At 42.6% G+C, this 16,814-nt stretch overlaps 2 protein-coding genes across 7 annotated transcripts in view; both read right to left on the reverse strand.

The window, feature by feature from the left end:
* LOC135249261 (LIM domain only protein 7-like) overlaps window positions 1-16,814 on the reverse strand; it is a 78,879-nt gene that overhangs the window by 24,984 nt on the left and 37,081 nt on the right. The gene's annotated exons all lie outside the window — the stretch shown is intronic.
* On the reverse strand, window positions 13,437-16,646 carry LOC135249270 (GTPase IMAP family member 4-like). Of its 2 annotated transcripts, XM_064324741.1 has the most exons (3): window positions 16,363-16,646; window positions 15,471-15,569; window positions 13,437-15,296 (listed from the first exon to the last, which is right to left on the reverse strand). In XM_064324741.1, exons 1-3 carry the CDS (start codon window positions 16,439-16,441, stop codon window positions 14,392-14,394), a joined length of 1,083 nt encoding a protein of 360 aa, XP_064180811.1. In that variant the 5' UTR covers window positions 16,442-16,646; the 3' UTR covers window positions 13,437-14,391. The 2 variants fall into 2 exon arrangements, with proteins under 2 accessions (XP_064180811.1, XP_064180812.1); XM_064324742.1 differs by lacking the exon at window positions 16,363-16,646 and having other exon boundaries at window positions 15,471-16,322.

The raw sequence follows: 16,814 nt of genomic DNA on the forward strand, positions 1-16,814 counted from the left end.
TCACAAATAAAAGTGGTGGTTACATTGGTGGTGGTTGATTATTTATACATCCCTACCATCTTTGGATAGGGAGGTCACTTTGCATGTTAGCAAACTATGAACATAAGAAAACTTTAACAAACTACATATTAAGAAAATGAACAAAAAAATGTTTTAGCATCATTCAAAGGCAAGACTGCTTGTGAAGTGTATAAAAATCAAAACTGTTCTTCTCCCTTCATTCTTATTCAACAAAAGCAGGAAAATACAACAACACTGTTTAAAAAAAAAAAAATCAAGTACAAAAATAAGCACTGACTTTTAATAAAGGCACAACCTCGGTTTTAAGACAGAATAAACGTTTTAAAAATGTTTTCTTAAAGGCCAGCAGCAGGGCGACTCACTCAATGGTTCTACTGGTTCCTCCTCAGAGAGGGAGTGGGAAGTAGAGCTGGACTCTTAGACGAAGTAGAGAAGCCTCTAAATGGCCATTTTTCTCACTGTGTAGCATAGATCCACATTTGTAACAGAGACTACTGTTCACTAAGGCCTTCATCAAACATTAAGATTTTTTTTACAGACTCAAATGGTATTGATCGAATGGTGAAAACTCTAAATCGGGTCGAGTGAAGAATAGATGAGCATAAAAAGAAAAGGAAGCGGTTGCGCAGAGGCACTGAGGGAGTTACAGAATTAGAGCGGCTAGCTCACAGGATCGAGTACAGGCACGGTTACCTTCAAAGCATTGGTTTAAAAACAACGCGTGGCTATTTTAAAACCAATGTCCGTGGAGACAATCACTCTTCTTTCAAAGGTACTGAGATATCGCCTTTTGCAGCCATGCTAGAGGCTTGTCTAGCATTTGTGCATGTGACCATTAGTAAGTAAATGCCTGGATTGCACATGCTTTTAAACAAAGGGTGACAATACCTCTGCTTAGCATTTGCTTGTCCTTCATTTAGCAAAGAGAGAGTAACACTACAATATCAATCAATTTAATACCGCATTCATATAATTTTCATGAAATGACACAAGTTTCCTGTTTTTATGATTTTTTACATGTACACTCCAGGATTCCTCTTTCTTTTCTCCAGGGCCTGTGTCCGAATCCACGCACTAGCCCATTATTGAGTATACAAGCCCCCCCCCCCCCCCCCCCGGCGTTTTCTGAGCCAGGTGTCCTGCTTTAACGGGTCTGGCTGTGCAGCCCTCCGCAATCCTAGAGCTACTGGAGCTACTAGGCTGTAAACCTCTGGCCATTTGGGCTTGGTGGGAGCGTTACAGTGGGATTAAAAATAAGCTTGAGTGAGTCAATCCTCCCTCACGCTCTGTCTCTCTCTCCCACCCTCACAAATATGACCTCCTTCCCATAGAAACTCACACACACACATGCACAGAAACAACACGAAAAAAACTATAGTTTTATACTAATGTGTTAGTGATGCCAATAATAAAATAATACCTTCAAAGTGTTTGTAAGTAGGTTAGGAGTGCCATTAGAGGTTCATAAGCTTATATTGTCCTCATTTAGCACAATTCAAATTCCTACTCCATCTTGATTATTATGTTCTGCAGCTATTCACAGAAAAAGAACTACAGCACAACAATGTTTCTGCTGGAACAGTATTGTCAGAACTGCACTCCGGCAGTAAAGCTGGAAAGTGCATCTGGAAAATAAAGAATTTTACTCTGTTCAACATCACTTATGAACACAGCCTGAATTATACATGTATACATACAGACAGACAGACAGACAGACACATGTATATGCATACATATGTAATAAAGTAAGTACATGATGTGCACACATGAAACCCAGAACGATGTGTACTGGCCGTAGGAACATTCTGACTGAGGTAGGGAGATGGGTGGGTGCGTGTGTGTTCCTGGAGTCAGAGTCAGACTCTGGAGCCACAGAACTGCCCAGGCCCTGACTAATCCTTTCATTAGCTGGGGATTAACACCGTTTCATGGACTCAAGTCTATGCGTGCAATGGGATATTTGCCTGGAAATGTTGCGACAGGTAGCCTGAAACTAACTCAAAAACTTGTTAGGACTGGGTGCACAACAAGGGCCAATCCGTTTTGGAATTTCGTGCCAACTCCTGAGCTTGATTTTTAAATTATTATTTATTTGTTCTGATGTTTACTGATAGTTGTGAGCTATAAGACTGCACACATATCCCGGGTGAAAACATTTTTCTCTGCAGTCTGATATTACATCTACCTCTCATTTCGCCATTTAGCACACACACTCACAGCTACAACAGCAATGCGCCAGCTGGGAATCGAACCTATGGTTACAAGCCCGGCCTTCCAGCATGACCAACTGTCACATTAATTCTCCATACAGCCCTTCAGTTCTTCTTCAGTCATTTGTTATCATTAGTTACATGACTAGCATTTACCAGAATTTCTTATCCAGAGAAACTTATACAGCTTTTTGCATTTTTACAATGCATACTTAGCAAATGGTAAATGAACTGCATTTATATAGCCCTTTTATCCAAAGCGCTTTACAATTGATGCCTCTCATTCGCCAGAGCAGTTAGGGGTTAGGGGTTAGGTGTCTTGCTCAAGGACACTTCGACATGCCCAGGGCGGGGTTTGAACCGGCAACCCTCCGACTGCCAGACAATCAGTCTTACCTCCTGAGCTATGTCGCCCATGCAAATTTACAAAAAGGTGATAAGAATGAATAAGATAAAAATATGAATAAGAATCCCTGCTAAATGCTAGTAATGCAACTAATTACTTCAGACTTCAGCTATCATAAGTTACACATATATAGTGAAGCAATGCAGGTTAAGCACCTTGCTTAAGGGTACAATGGCAGTGTCCTACCTGGGCATGGAACCTGCAATGTTTATGTTACAAGCCCAATTCCCTAAGCATTATACTACACAACAGTCCTTTGCTACGCTTTACCTCTGTCTCTTTTTCTCATTGTTCCCTTTTAAATTCTCTTTCTTTCTCACCCCTCATCTACCATCTCATCCAGCCATCTCCCCACCCCTCCATCTCTCCACCTCTCTCCACCCCCCCCCCCCCCCACATTTCTCTGCTAAGATGGCTGATGTTGCACGGAGAAAGAAGGGTTTTGGGGGTGCTGGGCTGGGAAACAGGGTTGTTTTGGCTGCAGTTGTTATGGAGCTCTTGTTGTTGAGATGGTTCCATGGAAACACAGCTGTGAGAGAGGATGGGATGCTCTTGGAAAGCAGTCCAGATGAGGACAAGCTTTCAGAGATGCAGGAACTTAGGAGTTCCTCTGTTTTCCCTCCCTGTTTAAACACATACATGGAGCTACAAATTATTTGATTTGCTTCACGCTGGACTATGTGTGCTACTTCTCTCTTTTTTGGCAGCTACTCCATTATTAGGCTTGTTTGTACATTTGCCTGCCTCACAGGAGATCTCTCAATTCAAGCAATTAGAATCTCCTCTGCTTTCAGCAATGACAACACACTGATGACATCACTCGATTGGTGACATCACTACTGGTGACCTTATTCTTCAACCCAGTCGTCCTGTAATGAATGTAGCCCTGAGAGGCGATGAGAGAAAGAGATATGACCGGGGTTACGACCACCCAATACAGAGCTGTTGAATGGTCAAGGCCATAAAGATAAAACATAAATATGAAGTGCATTGTGTGTGTATGTGTGTGTGTGTGTGTGTGTGTGCATGCGCTACGCTAAGAGAACAGTGCAGCCCTGAATGCTTGACCCCTACAGTGTGGAGGATTGGGGGCTCCATTATGCTGTGGGTGGCATTTTTCCTGTCATGGTTTGGGTCCACTCGTCCCCTTGGAGGGAAGGGTCTCTGTAAATCAATACAAAGTTATTTTGAGGAAACATTTCTATCCAGATAGGAAAGGTGTCTTCAAATGTCTTCCGGGAAGAAAATGCCCCCATGCACAGGGCACGAGGGGTCAGTGAATAGTTTGATGATTATGAAAATGATGTGAATCATATGCTATGGCCTTTGCAGTCACCATATTTCAACCCAATTGAACCCCAATGGGAGATTTTGGACCAACGTGTTAGACAGCAGTTTCCACCACCATCATCAAAACAGCAAATGAGGGAATATCTTCTAGAAGAATGGTTTTCCATCCCTCCAGCAGAGTTCCATAGACTCTATGCCAGAGTGCATTGAAAGCCATTCTGGTGGCTTGTGGTGGCCCAACGCCTTACTTTATGTTTACTTTACTTTACCTTACTTTACTTTACACTTTATGTTGGGTTTTCCTTTAATTTGTCACCCATCTGTATGTGCATGTGTATATGGGTGTGCTTTGGTTCTGAGTAAAACCAGATTTATGTGATCGCATGCAATGCTTGCTATGCAATTAATTGCAATTTGCAACATAGCCAAGCTATGTGATTTGTGATTATGACACAAATCTAAGCAAGTCTGTGCTAGGTTTAATGAAGTACAGCATACAGTATGTGTGCATTGACAAGTTGACAGTTATGCATTGCTCATCAGGTACAAAGACCTGCTCAGCACGATGGGAAACTGCAGTAGGGAGATAAGAGCGATTGTCTGGCAGTCGGAGGGTTGCCGGTTCAAACCCTGGCCTGGGCATGTCGAAGTGTCCTTGAGCAAGACACCTAACCCCTAACTGCTCTGGCGAATGAGAGGCATCAATTGTAAAGCACTTTGGATAAAAGCGCTATATAAATGCAGTCCATTTACCATTTACCATATAATGATGAATCCCATTGTTTACGTAAATTGAAAGCGCGTGCCAGTTGTTCCTAATTAGCATAGGTAAACGCCCCAACAATCCTCATAAAAGGGCATGAGACCGCAGGGCCATGTGCACACACAGAAATCACACACAAATATTGAAAAGAAAAGTTGAGAGAAGTCAAGAATGCCCAAACGAGAATCTAAACACGTGGAACACCGGTCTCCAAACGTAAGAAAAACTTCAGTAGTTCTGAAGTGGAGGTACTGCTGTAGGAAGTGAACAGCAAACAACCTGTCATATTTAATAGCGCCAGTAGTGGATATAAAATAACACAAAAAAAGATGCATGGGATGCTATTACTCGTTCAGTGAACGCTATATTCGGAGAAAGACGCACAACTGATGAAGTAAAAAAAATGGTTTGATGTCAAATCTGAGGCAAAAAATTCAGACGAATTGCGTGTTATGCATTCAAACGACAAAGCGCTTCTCGTCACATTAATACTGCTAATTAAATCAACCGGCAGCAAACTGCATTGGGGAAAGCTTACTGCTATAGTAGGTGCAAACTTTGGTGAGAAGTGTTTGAATCATTTCCTTGATTTTTTAAAGCACAGAATGACAGGTTCCAGCCCCTATCTATGTTACTGGTGGTCAGGTTCAGCCATTACATTATATCCTATTACATTCATTAAGCAAACTCTCTCATCCACAGTGACTTAGAAAATAGGAAAACATAAGTGAATTCAACTGAGTTATAGGAGCAATAGTGCCAGACCTGCCCTAATACATTCCCAAGCCATCATACATCTGGATTGAAACACTAGTGCAGGGGTGGCCAAACTTAGTCCTGGAGAGCCAGAGGATCTGCTGGTTTTCTTTGGTACTATCCAATTAATTAATCAATAAAGAAGTTGATTACACAGTTAACTCACTTCACCTTGTCACTTCGGTCTGAATTGGGTGCTGATTTTCAGGTGAAAACAAAATCCAACATATCCTGTGGCTCTCCAGGACCAGGGTTGGCCACTCCTTCACTAGTTTATGCTAACTATGCTAACCAGGAACTAAAGTACAATGCCTAAATACACTCACACTACAACCAGCCCCAAAAAAAGAAACATGAAACCATAAAAATAGAACCTAGAATCCTGAAAGTACCACAAACTACAGTACAATACTTCAAATTAGTACCTACTGTAAATTAGTACATATGGTGGGAGTGCTACACCACAAACACATCTTCAGTCACAACACCAGATTTTGCCTCAGCTTCTTTAAAGGAAAACACAGCAGGAGACAAGCTTCGAACAAACAAGAGACACAAGGCTCTGCAATCAACTGCAGTGACTTCTTAAGCCCTTACCTGGACATGAAAACCCTGTCATACTTGTGCTGACAAAGATGATCGCTTGGCATCAAGAAAATCATCTCTGTTCAAAAGTGCCTTGTCAACTAAGCAGAATGTAAATTTTGTGCTTGCTCTTCCCTGAACTAAAAGAGTGCATAAATTTGTATTTTACAGACCAGGGGTGTTTGGTCATTCCTCTCAGTTTCTATGGCAGTGTGAGGATAGCTGATGAAAGAAATATATCTTTGATGGGAAATATGCTGACAAACCTCATGACAGGGAAACTTCCCTCTGCTTTCCGTTGGATCACTTCCCAACCAGCAGCAGCCAATCAGATCCCTCTGGACTGCATCCACTGGGTGAGAGCGAGTCATGGATTTACTGATTTGCAGAAGTAGGTGTTCTTCAGAAAAAGGTTTGCAGATCTGAAAATGGCCTAAGAAACTCTCTTGGTCAAAGTTACTGAAGAGCCCAGTGGCACATTCTAGTCTTCTGTTGGATTTCAGGAAAGCAGGGAGTGGATACCTTAAGATCCTTATGACTCTGACACAAGAAACTGCTGTCCACATTGTAACATGGAAAAACTGAAGTCAGTGCTGCAAGGCTATCCACACACAAATCCCAACACAAATTTTGGTCAGTACTGCCATGGTTTATTAAACACATTTGAATGGAGGCTTTCCGTGGAGATCAGCTGCTGACCGTCTTAGTGCCAATTTTTCATCAGGAAGGCAAAAACAAAGTGCTTTACAGTATCACCAAAAGTTTTTTTTTTTTCCAAAATCATTAAGAGTCATGGTTTATTGTCTCCTTCTCTCTCCAGGTTGTCAGGATGTCGATACAGTCAGTCTGTGCCTTTCTGGCTTCAGTCCTGCACTGAAACCCTTTTCCACCTGAGAGAGCTGGATCTGAGCTATGATCACCCAGGGGAGTCTGGAATGACAGCGCTCCGTGTTTTACACTCCTTCCACACTACGTTCACACAGCCTCTCTACCCTGGGCTCAAGTTAGGGTACATGTGACTGGCATTCTGGATGATCCTCTCTGTCCCCTGTGTATCTTTATGCCCTGTGCTCCAGCGTGTGCATATACATACAGTCCGCACTATGCTTTCTACACCCTCTACCTGGAATTGCCTACAAAAGTAATGTAAACTTCAGGATCTAGTCACTCTTAATGAATTTAAAGAAATTGTAAACCCTGTGGCATTAGAGTCTGTTCATAACCATAACCACTTTAAATCTTTCATTTGAATGTATTGCTCCTTTGTACAATCATTACATAGCATTTTTTGCATGACTCTGGTCTTGATGAGAGTTTTCTTCTTGTGTCTGAACATATATGTACTGTCAATGGTGAGGATTAATTAAAACATGTTTTTAACAGTTTTAACACCTAATGCCCTCATTTAATGTTTGGTGCTCTGAATATTGAACACAAGTACATAAACAGTTAAAACACCTCACTTATCCAACATACAAATATATATATTTATTTTATTAGATTTAGTAATTATCTAAAAATATCAATTATTTATTAAATGGCCAAATATGGAGCATCGCGTAGTTCTGGCAGGTCACGAGAGTCAAGCGCTCCGGCCGAATCAGCTGATGGCTCAGCTGAGTGATGTTCGCCTATCACAGTACATTCACTAACAGGGCGGTCTACTTAAACAGCCTCCCTCTACTCATTCGGCTGCTCCTCCTGCATGCAAGCGCTGCACGTTGCTTCGTAAATCGGCGCTTCTTCCTGCAATCCAGCTAGCCTACGGCACGTTGCCAGTCTAAACCAAGTCTACTTGCTACATGTTAGCTGCTAGTCTAAGCTCACAGCCTAGGCACTATGAAGAAGTCTCGCTATTCATTTGCATCGCTCCTTACCTCTAAGCTCTAGCTGCAGCAGGCAGGCGATCCATTTCGGGGCCAGCCACGCAAAGCGTTCTCTAAGCGGCTTATTCCAAATATTGAGGATACCGGTGCACTGTCCTCACTGCTAACTGGCCAGGGAGCTTCATTCAAGGAGCGCTGCTTTGCGGCGGCGCCGCCGCCCCTCCATGGAGGACGCCATGTTCAAGCCTGGAAGCTGCTGCCACGTCCATATCTGCTAGCTGCAGATTTTTGCAGGGTAATGTCATCAACCTTATTTAATTTCTGCTGAGCTCTGAGTCTAGCGTAAACGCATAATATACAGTGTTGCCAACTATTTCTATAGAAAGTAGCTATGGCCTCCTCTAAAAGTCGCTAAATTGACAACACCGAATATACACGTTCGATTGCGGGGACGTCTCACGGAGGGGCTGGTTCCACGAATATCGCAAGTCTTTCGCTAAAAGCGGAAACGTTCCAACATATGCGGGCACAAGTTAATGGAATACTTATTGTCGAGTTTCTCACCACCAGAGTCAAAGCTAGATGCGTCACTGCTAAAGAATTCCTGGCGTGAATGTTTTCGGCTACCTTCCTGAACGCAGTAGAATTGGGTCGTACGCTACATCCTCTACTTGATCAGAGCGGGGTCTTCCAATCAACCGTTTTACGCGAATTTGGGGTTCGTGCACGTAAATCTAAGCGGAAATGTCTGAATTGAGAACGCCAAAGTTCTCACGCTTGGCTGAGATGGGAAAAGTAGGCGTATCGATAAAGAATCTTTTGTTCATTACGAACGGCTGACGGATTAAGGACAGTCGCTAACACGCAGCTACTAGATAGCCCCATGCCTACTTCCTGGTGTAAACAGTTATTCCGGAAAAATTGGGTTGCGAGACGGCAGTTAAACTCTGGCTGGTATAGGTTTGGCAGATTGAACATGGGCGGCATGGCGTGTTGCAAAGAGCTGAGATGTCTAAATTGTTCAAAGCTGCATTCTACCCTTCGCTGAATCGCTACACTACAAGGAGTGTTGGACTGTTACCGGCAAGTAGGCTACAGCCAATGTTGTAAATGCAAACCAGCTTCGGCTTCAACTTTCGGTTTCTGAAAGTTGTTCTCCACTGATTCACGATTTGCGCTTAAAAAGCCGGTTCCCTATCAGGACCCAATCATCGCGACAGAAAAATAAAAACATTAAATTCATATTGGTGTTAAATCTGCGAGGATACAATTTGGTTGGCTATCTAATTTAGCTGTCAGATAACGATGCTGAATGTTTAGGGATTGCTAATGTTTATTGTAATGAGACAAATTAGCCTAACGTTGTCTTATCCAACTGGTTCTCTCAATATTGTGCTGTTGCAAGACGCGAATGCGTACGTTCCGCATTCATAAGTGTATCGTTGTATTCCATGACACCTAAACGGGCGTTTTAGGCTTATCACAGCGGAGAAGGGATTTCATGTAACCTTCTCCGCGTCACTGCTCTGACCTCTTCACCGTGCATGTGATCAGGCATGTGACCACACGACTGAGGGGAAAAAAAAGAAAAAAAAAAAAAAAAAAGAAATTATACCTCCTGCTACGGACATGCTCCACATAGCCTAGCTATTGGCTTCGCCGTCTCTACAATTGCATGCTCACGCGAATGGCGTGGCGCGTCATCCTTGGACCTGCTGCCGGTATGGCTGGTTCCAGGCAGATTTGTAGCATGTGCTTTCGCAACTTTGTCATAGTTTCTTTAATCGTACATTGCATTTTCGTCTAAATAGAGTGCAATGCGATGGCTAATAAAATAAAATAAAATGAAATAAATAAATAAATTAAAAAAAAAAAAAAAAAAAAGACTGGTTCCAATTCCTCTCCTAATATACTCATTCGGTAAGCATATTAGTAATGCAATGTGGCCCTTTAAAGCAGCCCACTGTGCCCAACTGTTAAATAATATTTAAATAACGACGTATTGAGAAATAATTCTTCGAACCTTATTGCTTCGATGCCTGCCCTCGCCCGGAGTGGCCCTTATGTCAGCGAATTAAGCGTTGTTGCCGTTATCGTTGTTAGTGTTAATCAGTTTAACCTTCAGGGTCCAAGTTGAACTATGCGGTTGTTCCCTGCACTTGGACCGGTACTTCTCTCTAGGGGTTTCGTCATACTTGTTCCTGTTTATGATTATACACTTTGTCGTACGTCGCTCTGAATAAGAGCGTATGCCAAATGCCTGTAATGTAATGTAAGCGAAACTCAAAAACACGATCGCCAATCGTCTCGGCTTTCGGGACCAGGCTATGCATCTCTTCCATCGTATCCGTTTGGTAGGAGTCGCTTCCGATAGCGCAACGCAAGATTAGCCTCATCGTGACGCCTGATGGGCAGAAACAGTAATATGTTCATCCAATCTCTGCATAATGCATTTTCCCACACTAAAAAAAAAAAAAAAAAAAAAGATTCATAGACTATTCAGCCTCATAACTGCGTTCACAACTGGTCTCTCAAGGCAAGTGTTTCAACCCCGGAGTACCCACTGTTGGAAACTGCATTTCCTTATGCTTCATGGTTCTTTATATGATCTCACCATGGCAAATATGCTTAAATTAGCTATATATTGTATACACCTCAAGCATTTAATCTAAGAAAATGAAGAAACTTGTGTCATTATTGCATACTAGCACTGTTTTCCGTCCTCTCCTCCATGACCCGGTACCTGTGGTGGCGCCCCCATGCGAGCCCTGAGGAGCCTTCATTGGGAAATGCCATGACGAAATCTGGTTGCCGTCCGCCTCTGTCTCATTGGCAATGTGGTCCCCATTCCGGAGTTCTACACCACCACTCCTGCTCCAGTGTGGCAACGGCAGCAGTGATGGTTCCCAGCATCCTCAGTGAAGCTACGGGGCTTTGGACATGTACTTCTTCATCCGTTGGCATTGACATAATTTCCGTTCAAAAGCTATGAGCTTTGCAGTATAGGAGCACGGCTGCTACTGTCTACTGGCAAGTACCGGTGTCGCAGCCGCCAATGTTTCCTCTGTAATCAGTTTCCTGCTGCTGCTACTGCTACTACTACTGCTGCTGCTGCTGGGTGCTACTGCTACTGAAGCTGCTGCTGCTGGTACTGCTTCTGCTGCTGCTGCTGTTACTGCTGCTGGGTGCTACTGCTGCTGCTGCGTACTGCTGCCACTACTGCTGATGTTACTGCTGCCGTGTTGCTGTTGCTGTTGCTGATGCTACTGCTCCTGCTGTTTATTGCTGCTGCTGCTGCTGCACTACTACTGAAAGAGGATTCATTACACTAATATGAGTAGTATATTTCCCTCTAATTGGTTTAAGTCTCTGTGCTGGGGGGAAATGCGAACAAGCTGTTGGTACACATAGCCTAATGATATTTGGTGATTAGTTTGAATGGCCTTGGACTTATGAGGTAGGTGAGCCACTGACTGACATGCTTGTCACAATCGACAACCTGAGCCGACCAGAGGAGGATGGGTTTCCCCCTTGAGCTTGGTTCCTTCCGAGGTTTCTTCCTATCTGTCACAGGGAGTTTTCCTTGCCACTGTCGCCTTAGGCTTGCTCCTGTGGGGGTTCAGGTCAGGGTTGTCCGTAAAATGCATTGTGACAACTGCCGTAAAATACACTATACAAATAAATTTGATTGATAGAAGCCAAGGCCATACACGTAGGCATAGCCTTTAACATTACAAATAGTTAAAAAAAAAAAAAAAAACCCTTTACACATAGCCACTGACCCACAATGTTAGAACAGCCTCGAGCTGACCGGATGGAGGGTCTTTCCGGTAGCCGAATGGCATTTCACATAGTCATCACTTCAGCCGGAGACTAAATGGACTGCATTTATATAGCGCTTTTATCCAAAGCGCTTTACAATTGATGCCTCTCATTCGCCAGAGCAGTTAGGGATTGGGTGTCTTGCTCGGGGACGCTTCGACACACCCAGGGCGGGGTTTGAGCCGGCGGCCCTCCGACTGCCAGACAATCGGTCTTGCCTCCTGAGCTATGTCGCCCTATGTCAGAGACTAAGTACTAACAACATGTCGGCGTATGTTTGCTTTGGGGGGTTTTGCTGCTGCCCCCTCCTGGTCTTGTCCATGCATGCTTGTATGGATGGCAATGAGCGAGGATTCATTTACACTGATGCAGGTAGTAGCATATTTCCCCCGGTTTAGTTTAAATCTCGGCGCTCGAGGGGAAATACCGACAAGCTGTCGGTACACATAGCCTAATATTACATCTCACATGGTATGTTCCCCTGGTTTATTAATTAATAATTCATCTAACTAGTGGCCTCAGGGGAATGTCCAACATGCTGTTGGTACACATAACCACTGATCCATTAAAATAAAAAAATAAAAAAATAAATAAAAAATAGACGGCCTCAAACCGAAGGGCTTGACTGGACGAAGGGCTTCCTCCAGGTGGTCGTACACGTAGTCATCACGTCATCGTTGAACACGTGCTTCACATCACTGCTCTTACTGCTGCTGCGCTATGGCTCCTACGCTGCTGCGTTACTGCCACCGCGCTCCTGCTGCTGCTACTACTGGCCTATGCAACGAGTGAGGATTCATTTACACTGACGTAGTCGGTAGTATATTTCCCCCGGTTAGTTCAAATCGCAGCGCTCGAGGGGAAATACCGACAGCTGTCGGTACACACAGCCTAATATCATACCACACATAGTATGTTCCTTGGGGTTATTAATTAATATTACATCTAAGTATTGGCCTCAGGGGAATGTCCAACATGCTGTTGGTACACATAACCACTGATCCATGTAAAAATATAGACGGCCTCAAGCCGAAAGGCTCGACTGGACGAAGGGCTTCCTCCAGGTGGTCGTACACATAGTCATCACATCAGCCGGAGACACTTATTGATAGCATATCGGCATATGGTTGTTTTGGGGTTTGGCTGCTGGCCTCCCGGCCTTATCCACGCGGGCTGCGTGGTTGGCGGGAGAGCTCCAGAACAGAGCCATACCGCCAAACATAACTGTATTGCCTTTTTGTCAATAAAGTTCTACTTGATGACAGTGGTCCTGACAGAATTGTTGATAGGTGTGGCAACCCGATGGATCAACCTTCATCAAAATGTGCAACACACAACCATCCTTCCATCCATTTTCTATACCTGCTTATTCCTGATCAGGGTCGTGGGGGGTGGTGGAGCCTATCCCAGGCCCGGCCATCTATTAACCCATTTTAGGATATGGAATCCTATGAGTATATGTCAGTGTGAGGTTTGCATGGCCACCCTTGTTGACATACACACATATGCACACAAATACACAAACACACAAATATACACATCTGGCTACCCCCAGTTCCTGCTCACTGTGCCTTATTTCTAGTCCACACTGTGCTGAGCTTCTTGAAGTTTCCTAGAAATTAGAGTTCCCACAATACTGTTGCCCTTCTTGGCCAGGTATCTCTTGGAAATGAGATTTTAATCTCAGTGGGACTAATATACACTGTCTACACCTTTATACAGTGTAAATTATTGTGTTTTCAGTACCGTACAAAAGACAGAGGCCACTATTTTGTTTATTCAATTTCCAGTCAAATCAGCCAGAGCAAATAATTTTTTTTAGTTTCACACAATTATGTAGGAAACAGATATTTAACAGAAAATAAATGAAAAGCCTCCACCACAACATATAGTATCAAATCTATCAGTATTTGCCCACTTTTTCTTTTGTGTACCCTCGTACCACCTCATACCATACCACTTAAAAGTTTTTATCTATGAGTGATAGGAGAAAAAAAAACTCAAGTTTCACTCTTGCGTCATATCGGAAAAAATCCACAGGTGTTTGTGTCCATTCTCAAAACTGAAACCTGAATGCAAGAAAACTAATGGCAAAATCCAAATTGGAAAGATGTTGATTGTTCAAGTATCCAAGCCTCTGAGGCAGCAGTTGGTAGGTGTACCTCGGGCATCAATTACAGCAGCTTTGAGTCTTTTGATAACAAGCTTACCAGTTCCTGCTACACAGAAGCATAACTATGATGTCACAACGTCACCGCCAACCACCATGCAGTAGGAGTTCTGTTCGCAGGGTAATGTTCTGTATTCAGTTTGCACTTCGGTTTTGCGTTCAGTTTTCCTGTTTAAATATTTGCTTGAGATTTACTGTCGGACTCGGGGGCATTTTTTTTTGTTGATGACCTGTGTGTACAAGCAGGTTACTGCCTGAATTTAAATTTACAAGTGCACAATATTAATGAATATTAAATTAAAATTTTATACTGAAACAATTTGATTTTCATAAAACTGTACAACATTCCTGCACTAACCCTGCTGGTTTTTGGACCTCTTTGTTTTGTTCTCTATAAACTGTAGAATTCCTTATTATTTTTTCCATCTCATCTCACTGACATAAATCTGTTCCTTTTTCTGTGTAACATTTCTGATTGTTCTCTCTGACTCTTCTCTCATTTTCTCTTCCTTGACGTGTATCTGTTGGGTGTATTTTTTATCCTAACCAATAAAACATCCATTCTCATTCTCGTTATCTGCTCTGATCTCTCTCTCTAAATTCCTCAGCCTCACCTGCTCTATCCTGAACCTTCTCTCACTCTCCTTCCTCTTTTCTTCCTCCTCTTCCCTGATCTTTCTCTCAGCTTCCTCCCTCTTTTTCTCCTCCTCCACTTGTATCTTTTGGATTGTATATTTTCCAAATACTGCTGCAGGAACAATTATTCCAATTGCTACCATTAGTACTGATATTATCTGATCATAACGCATCTTCGTCCTCTTTCTCTCCTCCTCCGCTTGTATCTTTCTTTGAGCCTGTTGGATCATCATAGTGGCATGATGGTATCCTGTCATTTTGAGCAGAACTGCCTCAATCTTCTCCAGCAGTTCTGTGACCTGAGTTCGGTTGTTCTTCTCTTTGTTGTTGAAGATGTGATATCCACCACCACAACTGTTGACGACTTCCTGAAGACTTCTGCTTTCTCTCAAAAACTCCTCTATTGGTGCACTCAGCTGATCTCCTCCAGTGAAAAGCACCATTGAGTACTGCAAAGATTCTTCCCCAAAATTATCATGGATCCATTTTAAAATGACCCTCTCTTCCTCTGTGAATCTCCCCAACCTGGTCACTATTAGGAAGAAGTGGTTGATGCCTTCTGCCATTTCACAATTGATTTCATCATTAGAAAGAGATGTGTGAAAGAGCCCAGGTGTGTCTATTACAGAAACATTCCTCCCTGCCACCTCTTCATTATGTTTCTCACACTTTAAGGTCAAAGAGTTAGGGGAAAGCCCCTCTTTAAACACCTCTCTCCCTAGGATGGTGTTTCCAGTTGCACTCTTTCCTGCCCCAGTCTTTCCCACCAGCACAATCTTCAGATCAGGAAGTGCTGGTCTCCCTCCAGATTCTGTGAAAAAGTACAGTCATTACAGAGCAGGAGAGAATGATGGGGTGCATCACGGTGTGTTATAGTCTCACACTTACATTCCATATCTAATATCAAACAGATTTTCCTGAATTACATCTGCTCATCACACTGATTTATCCAGTCCTGTTCTTTTGAATACAAATTTATAATTACCTTTTAGAGTGAAAATTATAAACATGGCCAGGACACACCCACCCACAAAAATGAGTGAGCCCTTTACCCATGACCCCAAGACAGGGCTTAAAATACACACTGGAAAACAGAAACAAGCATTAGGTCAAAGAAACTAAGAAAATAATTACACATTTTTGAAGGTTAATCACAGATTACTCATCTTAATTCAAAGATTTAAATTATAGCCTAGATCAATATGTTCAAGGTGATGCATTATCTTCACAATAACATTGTGGGAAAAGAAAATTGTTCACAGAAAATTAAGTGATATAAATTATGAAAACCTCTGAACTGATCACATTTCTTGTGATATGGACATTGTACAATACGCTATAGCTTCCATGGGTTTATACGAGTACACTGTTAAAGGAAAACATTTTGAAAGGCAAAGTGGTGGCACCTGAACTGTGAGCACTTTGGGGTATTTGAAACACAAAGTTCAAAGTGCAACGATAGATCTTGCTCAAAAATTTCTGAAAAACTGTCATCTTGTCTTTCAGTGCAGAATACATGAAAAATGCATAATTTGTTTATTCAGTGTACACATCAGTCTGACTTATGTGTAATAATACCCTAGTCTGACTTGATTTACTGCATGTATTTCAGTCCATTTCTGCAAACATGCTTCCAGGCTATGGAATATCCTGCCTGAACATTTTCAGCTCTATTTAGTAAATAAGTTCAAATTCAATGCAATCTTTTTGGAATTGTCACACATTTCTGCTTAGGTACATAAAACAGACACTGTTGTAAACAGAGCCCAAAATGTATTTCATGGATTTTTTGTTTGTTATATTATTTCAGTTATCTTGTAACATAGATTTATTAGCTCCAAAGCTACACATTCTAAAAGAAAAGAGATACTACTTACTAATTTCTTGTATCCAGCCATTTTTATTCAGGGACTGAGCATCTGCCACTGGTGACTGAAGAAAAATGCAGAAACACATGTAAAGTCGCTTTTCCACCACATGGTACCGGCTCAACTCGACTCGACTTTACTTGACTTTTTTGGTTTTCCATTGGGCAAAAGTTGTGGATAGTACCTGGTACTTTTTTGGTATCACCTCCTTCGAGGTTCCAAGCGAGCTGAGGCGATACCAAAAGGTGACGTGAAAACACTGCAGACCACTGATTGGTCAGCTACCAGGTTAGCTTACCTTCTTGCGTCGCTATGAAGATGAAGTCATGGAAGTTTCATGTGGCGTCGCTATGACGACCAGCTACATTGACAGGGGTACTATCTGCAGTGGAAAACGAAGTACCTGGTACCAAAAGCGAGTAGAGTTGAGTCGAGTTGAGCTGGTACTAGAGACTGCAGAT

Source organism: Anguilla rostrata, chromosome 2 (genome assembly GCF_018555375.3).
Source record: "Anguilla rostrata isolate EN2019 chromosome 2, ASM1855537v3, whole genome shotgun sequence".
Lineage (NCBI taxonomy): Eukaryota > Metazoa > Chordata > Actinopteri > Anguilliformes > Anguillidae > Anguilla > Anguilla rostrata.

Bases quoted from the DNA above. Each gene is read 5' to 3' on its own strand.
- LOC135249270 (XM_064324741.1), bottom strand. From the start codon at position 16,441: ATGTGTTTCTGCATTTTTCTTCAGTCACCAGTGGCAGATGCTCAGTCC. The intron at 15,570-16,362 runs GTAAGTAGTATC...TCTGTTTTCCAG, and splicing joins TGGCTGGATACAAGAAATTA to TGTGTATTTTAAGCCCTGTC. The intron at 15,297-15,470 runs GTAATTATAAAT...ACTTTTTCACAG, and splicing joins TATAATTTTCACTCTAAAAG to AATCTGGAGGGAGACCAGCA.